The sequence below is a fragment of the Aureococcus anophagefferens genome, assembly GCF_000186865.1.
Source record: "Aureococcus anophagefferens unplaced genomic scaffold AURANscaffold_1, whole genome shotgun sequence".
Lineage (NCBI taxonomy): Eukaryota > Pelagophyceae > Pelagomonadales > Pelagomonadaceae > Aureococcus > Aureococcus anophagefferens.
In genome coordinates, this window is record NW_008705561.1 from 2,090,662 (window position 1) to 2,098,235 (window position 7,574).

At 66.8% G+C, this 7,574-nt stretch overlaps 2 protein-coding genes across 2 annotated transcripts in view; one reads left to right on the forward strand and one right to left on the reverse strand.

The window, feature by feature from the left end:
- AURANDRAFT_60754 (hypothetical protein) overlaps positions 1–1,426 on the forward strand; it is a gene marked incomplete at both ends in the record, with an annotated part of 2,474 nt that extends 1,048 nt beyond the window's left edge. Inside the window, one exon of the mRNA XM_009034131.1 lies at positions 824–1,426. Coding sequence (XP_009032379.1) covers positions 824–1,426 — 603 coding nt within the window. The remainder of the gene's footprint in view (positions 1–823) is intronic.
- Positions 1,427–4,079: 2,653 nt separating this feature from the next.
- AURANDRAFT_18516 (hypothetical protein) lies at positions 4,080–7,244 on the reverse strand (the record flags this gene model as incomplete). The annotated part of the gene is made up of 3 exons (XM_009034371.1): positions 4,080–4,481; positions 5,564–5,785; positions 6,864–7,244. The coding sequence occupies 3 exons, from the start codon at positions 7,242–7,244 to the stop codon at positions 4,080–4,082; spliced, it is 1,005 nt and encodes a 334-aa protein (XP_009032619.1).
- Positions 7,245–7,574: the final 330 nt, after the last annotated feature.

A 7,574-nucleotide genomic window follows, 5' to 3' on the forward strand; every position in this document is an offset into this window, starting at 1 on the left:
GCGCGCGGCCGGCGGGGACCGCGCGGCCCTCGACGCGGCGACGGCGTCGGAGCTCGCGGGGCTGCGCCGCGCGCGCGGCGTCGCCGGCGCCGCGTCCGCGGGCAGGGTCGCGCGCGCGGGCGCGCGCGCCGCGCGCTACGAGCGCGAGGCCTGGGGCGACCACGGGCCCGGCGGCGGCGGCCGCGCGGACGGCGCGGCGCCCGCGCGCGCGCCGCCCGCGCCCGCCGAGGAGCCGCCGGCGCCGCGCGCGTGGAAGAAGAAGCCCCGGGGCCGCGGGCTTCGGTCCGAGAGCCTCCCGCCGGCGCCCTACGAGCCGCGGCCGGACCGGCGGCGGTCCGCGTCGCCGCGCTCGAGGCTCCGCCGCTCCGTGAGCCCCCGCGCGCGGCCACCGCCGGCCAAGCCGCCGCCCGAGCCGGCGGTGGTGCCGCCCGCGAAACGACCCGAGCCGGCGGTGGTGCCGCCCGCGAGACGGCCCGAGCCGGCGCCAGCGCCCGCGAAACGGCCCGAGCCGGCGCCGGCGCCGCCGACGCCCGCGAGACGGCCCGAGCCGGCGGTGGTGCCGCCGATGCCCGCGAGACGGCCGCCGCCGCCGATGCCCGAGCCGGCGCCGCCGACGCCCGCGAAACGGCCCGAGCCGGCGGTTGTACCGCCGACGCCCGCGAGGCGGCCGCCTCCCGCGACGGCGTCGCCCGCGCCCGCGCGCGCGGCGCCGCCGCGGCGCGCGCGGAGCGCCCGGTCCGTGCCGCCGCCCGCGCCCGCGCCCGCGCGCGCGCCGCCGGCGCCCGCGGCGCCGCGCGCGCGGTCGACGAGCCAGTCCGCGGAGCCGGAATCGGACGCGTCCGCGGACCCCTTCGCGGACCCCTTCGAGGCGCCGCGGCGCCGCGCGGCGCCGGCGCGCGAGCCCGGCTTCATCCCGGACATGCCGGACCTCTCGCCCATCAAGGAGCGGCCCGCGCCGCGCCGCGAGGCGCCGCCGCCGCCGAAGCCCGCGCCGCCGAAGCCCGCGCCGCGCGGGGCCGCGGACGACGGCGACTACCCGACGTGGCGCACGGACCACGCCCAGTCCTGGCGGCGCCAGAGCGCGGCATCCTCGCCGCCGCCGCCGCCGGCGCCCGCGCGGCCGCCGGCCCCGGGCGACGCGGGCGACGCGGCCGCGCGCGTCGCGCGCTGGGCGAACCGCCGCGCGCTCGCGGACCTCCTCGCGGACCTCCCGGCCCTCGTCCCCGGCGCGCCGGCGCCCGGCGAGCGGCCCGACGCCCACGGCGTCCGCGGGGCCTACCTCCGCGCCGCGCGGTTCCTCCACCCGGACAAGCAGAAGAACCTGTCGCCGGACGCGCGCGACGTCGCGAACGAGTGCTTCCTCCTGCTCAAGGACAAGTACGAGCGCCACGCGACGGCGCTCGCCGCGAGGGAGCGGCGGGTTTAACCTGGTTTAGACTTGTATGGGCTGTTGGCGTGGAGAGCTATGTATTTGGCGACTCGCCACAGTCCGGCGGCGCGATGTCCGTGCAAAAAACGCTCGAGGACTTCTTTAGTGCGCGCACGACATCGTTGGCGCCGACGCCGAAACATTTCTACGTGCGCCTCGCAGCGCTGACGACACATGGCGGATTCATGAGCGTGCTACCCCTCGTCGTCGAGTTCCTCGTCTGCGGCGAACCGCTCAAGGAGCTCAATCTTGTACCCGAAATGAAGGAATACGAGGGCTATCGGGATGGCATCGGGAATTATAAAGGTCGTGAACTGCTGCGGCCCGGTGACCAAATTCATCTCGAAGCATGCGAACGCGCACTCGCGGTCGCGCGCAAACGGCACTCGAGTCTCCGGGCGCTACGTCTCGTGTCTAAGCCATGGCGCGACGGGGCCAAATGGGCCTACGATCGGGAGCTCCTACTGCAGGAGGTCTCGAAGCTTCCGCCGCCTGAAATCGTGCCGTTCCCCTTTCGCTGCATTCGTTGTCTCAAGTTGGACGCAGGCGACCATCATCGCAATAGCACGTACCAGACGCAGGCGCTCCCTCTATGGTTCGGCAATCTCGCCCTTGTCGAGGAGCTGCACCTCGACACGGACCAATTCTTTTGCCTGCCCGCGCCTCCAGCGTTTCCGCGGCTGAGACGATTCTATTCCTGCTACAGCGAATTCGGAGACAAATCCGAAGAGGGCCTGCGCGACCGGCCTTTGGAGGTCGTCAGCCTGATGTGCGACCCGGGCGGCCCTTGGGATAGCCCGGAGTTCGATGCCAGAGTTGCTCGCGTCTTTCAACGGACGGTGTGCGGCTTGACGGTCCGCGAGATCGAATTTAACGGCCTCGGTTTCATGTCGCTGCCCGAAGGCCTCCGAGGCCTTCGACGACTGACCAAACTGGACATTTCTTCCTCGCACGTGACGACGCTGCCCGAGTGGCTGGGTGAGTCTCCGCTCGTTGAGTTAAAGCTCGGAGGATCGACGATCGAGACGCTCCCGCGGTCGTTACGGTCGTGCGCGTCATTGCGCATGCTGAACTTGGCCTTCACCCCGCTTGGGACCGCACATACGTTCGATGGGCCCCGTGAGATCTATGTGCCCACCGGCATGGTCGAGCCTCGCGGCATGGGCGTCTACGTCATGAATTTCGAGGATGTGCCAGAATCTGAGATCAGAAGACGAACGAACGAGTTGATGGGCATTTCACTCGCGCTCCCGGATCTGCGAATCCGATTCTCGTTCCAAGATGAGTCGGAACGCGGGTATTTTGATGGTCGTGAAGTCGAAGAAATTCCCAACTGGCACGCTCGCTGCGGCACACCGTGGACGGATCCGACCTTTGACGCGCGCGATGACTAAGGTTATTCATAGATAGTAATGTTAGGGTCTGGAAACTTTGGCGCCGTAGCCGACCCCGGCCGTGTCCGAGGGCGCGCGGCAATATTTCTTGTGCGTCGGCCAGGCCTGCTTCTGGCAGTCCTTGCCGCAGTAGACCGCGGCTTTGCACCGCGCGCACGCGAGGAGCTTCTTCCCGCGGCTGTCGAGGCGCTCGCCGCACCCCGCGCACATGGCGACCTTGGACCCGTCGTCGAGCTTGACCCTGGGTGTTCGACCCGCGGTCGTGCGAGCGATGAGCTGCTGGGCGACCTTGCAACACACGATGTTTGTGTCCTTCGCCTTCGGATCCCAGGACGCGGCGGAGAGAGGCATCGACAAATCCGACGACGCGAGAGTCATGCCCTCGCAGTCTTTCTCCACCCGCGTGGCCGCGCAGGAGCCGCAGACGATGGCGCACGCGGCCGTCGAGCGCGCGCGCTCCTGCATCTCCTCGGCGGCCTCGGGCGTGAAGGGCGCCGTGAAGCGGTTCCGGTCTCCGTGGGCCCGCGCTTGGTCGCGCTCGTCGCGGTACCCCTGGATCAACTCCTTGAACCGGAGGCTATATTCCGGGTGCGTCCAAACGCGATGGAACGCGTCCGCCTGTCGCACGTAGTCTACGGGGTCGAGTTCGTCGTCGCGCCGCGCGGGAATCTCCTCCGCGTCCTCGAACAAGTGCGGGTTCCCGTCTTCGAAGACCAGGAGCGCCAGGAAGTCGCAGCGGTCGATGAGGGGCATCGTCATGCGAATCTTGCGGAGCGACAGGAAGCCGGGCGTGCGCCCGTAGAGGAGATGCTCCTTGCCCTTTGGGGGGGTACATTTCGCGACCTCGGCTTTGTACTTCGCTATCAATTTCGACCGCTCGGCTTGGCTGAGACCACGGGTCGTTTTCGGCCAGTCCGCTGGCAGGCTCGCCTTGGACGCCTTCTTGGATGGGTTTGATTTCGGCATAGCGCAGCTTGACTCGGAGCTCGATCAATGGCAAAATCGCTCAAAATCTTACACCCCGGGCTAAATCCACCCCCATAGCATCGCGTTCATGTCGTTCTCCATGCCCGCCTCGGCGGCGGCGTCGTCCTTGCGCCAGGCGGGCTTCGCGTTCAAGAACGCCAGGCACCAGACCGCGAAGGTCGGCGCGGAGAGGAACGCGGCGACGATGACGCCGAGGCCGAGCACGACTCGCCCGCGCGCAAGCGCAGTGTCCCGGGCTCGGGCAACGACGCGGCGTAAAGATTGTTAGGCTATAGTCCTCGCGCGTCGAGGGCCGCGAGGGCCTTTATAGCTCCTTCGTGGCCCTTGGCAGCGGCGCGCTCGAACCAATATCTTGCTTTGCCGAGGTCGACTTCCGTGCCTTCTCCGTCCCTGTAACAGCAGCCAAGGTTGGTCTCTCCATCGGTATATCCTTGATCCGCCGCGAGCGCGTAGTACCGGAACGCTTCTTCAAACTTCTCCTCAGCATCAAGTAAAACCGCTAAATTGTGTTGCGCGAGCGCGTGGCCTCGGTCTGCGGCCGCGCGATACAGCCGCTCCGCCTTCTTCTTGTCCAGCTTGACGCCTTCCCCATACTCGTACGCTTCCCCGAGAGATTCCATTGCTTCCGCATCGCCGAGCTCCACGGCGCGCTTCCAAATCTTTGCGGCTTTCTTATCGGATTTCACGAGGCCGTACCAACCTTTGTGGTACGCGCCTCCCAAAGACGTAATTGCTTCCGGCACCTCGTTCTCCACATGGCGGCGAAGTTGCGCGAGTGTTTCCGCATTGGTTTTTGGGGCCGGTACACGACAGAGGGGACACTCGTTTCCGATCTTGTCCGCGCACGATCGGCAGACCCTCCGGCAGCAACATATGCGAAGCACGCCCGTCGCATTCACGTCCCACTCCTCGAGGCAGATCGGGCACCGCGACCCGTACCACGCCGAGAGCGGCTCCCGCTCCGGGTCCGCCTCGCGCCGCGCCCGCGCCGCCTCGTGTTCCGCCGCGATGCGCGCGCGGACCTCGTCGGCGTGCGACCGCGGCGCGGGGCCGTAGAACACGTCCCGCGGCGGCGACGGCGGGGGCGTCGGCGCTTCCGCCCGCGCCGCCTCCGCCGCGCGCTCGCTTCGGATCTTCTTGCACGCCTTTCGGTGGCCCCGCTCGCGCCAGTCGATGCGTTGGCATTCAGTCGAACAATACTGTGTAGTTCCGCACGGGCAGTTCAGCAAAATTCTCGGTTTCGCCCCACAAATCGTGCACGTCAAACGCAGCTGTAGCGCTTTCGCCCGCGCCTTCTTCTCTTCGTATTCGCGCTGCTTCTCGACGTAATCGGCGTTCATGATCGTTTGCGGGCGGCGCGCGGGCGACTTTTTTGCCTCTCCTCACCACATACGCGAGGCAATCGCTCAAAACTCGACCCCAGGGTTGGCCCCACCCCTAGGGCACCACATTCATGTCGTTCTCCATGCCCCCTCGGCGGCTTGGTCGGCCTTGCGCCAGGCGGGCTTGGCGTTCAGGAACGCGAGGCACCAGACCGCGAAGGTCGGCGCGGAGAGGAACGCCGCGGCGACGACGCCAAGGCCAAGCGCGACTCGCCCGCGCGCAAGCGCAGAATTCCCGGGCTCAGGCGACGACGCGGGGTCAGATTGTTAGGCTAAGTTTGCGTGTCGAGGTGCGCGAGGTTCTGTGTCGCTTTCTCGTGGCCCTTGGCAGCGGCGCGCTCGAGCCAGTATCTGGCTTTGCCGAGGTCGACTTCCGTGCCTTCTCCTTCCATGTAACACACGCCAAGGTTGTGCTCCGCATCGGTATAGCCTTGATCCGCCGAGAGCGCGTAGTACCGGAACGCTTCTTCAAATCTCTTTTCAGAATCAAGTAAAAACGCTAAATTGGCTTGCGCGACCGCGTCGCCCCGATCTGCGGCCGCGCGATACAGCTTCATCGCCTTCTTCTTGTCCAGCTTGACGCCTTCCCCATCCTCGTACATTTCCCCAAGAAGTACCACCGCCCGCGCATCTCCGAGCTCCACACCGCGCTTCCAAATCTTCGCGGCTTTCTTATCGGATTTCACGAGGCCGTACCAACCGTGGCGGTACGCACTTCCCAAAAACGTAATCGCTTCCGGCACCTCGTTCTCCACATGGCGACGAAGACGCGCGAGGTCTTCCGCATCGTCTTCTGCGCACGGTATACGACAGAAGGGACACGCGCCGAAGCCGATCTTGTCCTGGCACGATTGGCAGACCTTTCGGCAGCAGCAGACGCGAAGCACGCCCGAACCATTCACGTCCCACTCCTCGAGACAGATCGGGCACCGCGACCCGTATCGCGCAGACAGCGGCTCCCGCTCCGGGTTCGCCTCGCGCCGCGCGCGGGCCGCCTCGTGCTCCGCGGCGATGCGCGCGCGGACCTCGTCGGCGTGCGACCGCGGCGCGGGGCCGTAGAACACGTCCCGCGGCGGCGACGGCGGGGGCGTCGGCGCCTCGGCCCGCGCCGCCTCCGCGGCCTGGATCTTCTTGCAGACCTTCCGGTGGCCCCGGTCGCGCCAGTCGATGCGTTGGCAGTCCGTCGAACAGTAGGCCGTCGTGCCGCAACCTAAACAAGCCTTGGCCTTGTCGGCGCCGCAAATCGTGCAGGTCTTGAGAGTGTCGAGTTTTTTGCCCCTCGCTCGGGCCATGCGATTCTCATACTCCAACTTCTTCTCCCGCCACGACATGACTCGGCGCGCGTGTTTTACCGGGGGCGTCGCCACAAGGTGACTACCTCGACTCGATCGGGCCTCGATCGCAATCTGATCGCAAAGGCAAAATCGCTCAAAACCCGACCCCAGGGCTAAGCCCACGCCTAGAGCAACGCGCTCATGTCGTTCTCCATGCCCCCCTCGGCGTCGTCGTCGACTTGCGCCAGGCGGGCTTCGCGTTCAGAAACGCCAGGCACCAGACCGCAAAGGTCGGCGCGGAGCGGAACGCGGCAGCGCCAATCACGACTCCGAGTCGCCCGCGCGCAAGCGCAGCATCTCGGGCTCGGGCGACGACGCAGCGTAAAAATTGTTAGACTATGCTCGCGTCGAGGAGCGCGAGGGACCTTATAGCTTTCTCGTGGCCCTTGGCAGCGGCGCGCTCGAACCAGTATCTGGCTTTGCCGAGGTCGACTTCCGTGCCTTCTCCGTTCCCGTAACAGCAGCCAAGCGAATTCTCCGCACAGGTAAAGCCTTGATCCGCCGCGAGCGCGTAGTACCGGAACGCTTCTTCAGGTCTCTCCTCAGAAAGTAGATGCCCTAGATTGTTTTGCGCGACCGCGTCGCCCCGACCTGCGGCCATGCGAACGAGCCGCTCCGCCTTCTTCTTGTCCAGCTTGACGCCACTCCCTTCCCAGTATATTTTTCCAAGGTGTCTCATCGCTTCCACGTTCCCGAGCTCCGCGGCGCGCTTCCACATTTTTGCGGCTTTCTTATCGGATTTCACGAGGTCCAACCGACCGAGGTGGTACAAGTCTCCCAAATACGAAATCGCCTCCGGCACCTCGTTCTCCACATGGCGGCGAAGACGCGCGAGCAGCTCCGCATTGCTGTTTGCGCATGGTAATCGACAGAGAGCACAGGCCTCGAGTCCGATCTTGTCCTCGCACGATAGGCAGACCTTTCGGCAGCAACAGATGCGAAGCATGCCCGGATCATTCACGTCCCACTCCTCGAGGCAGATCGGGCACCGCGACCCCCACCGCGCCGACGCCGGCTCGGGCTCCGGGTTCGCCTCGCGCCGCGCCCG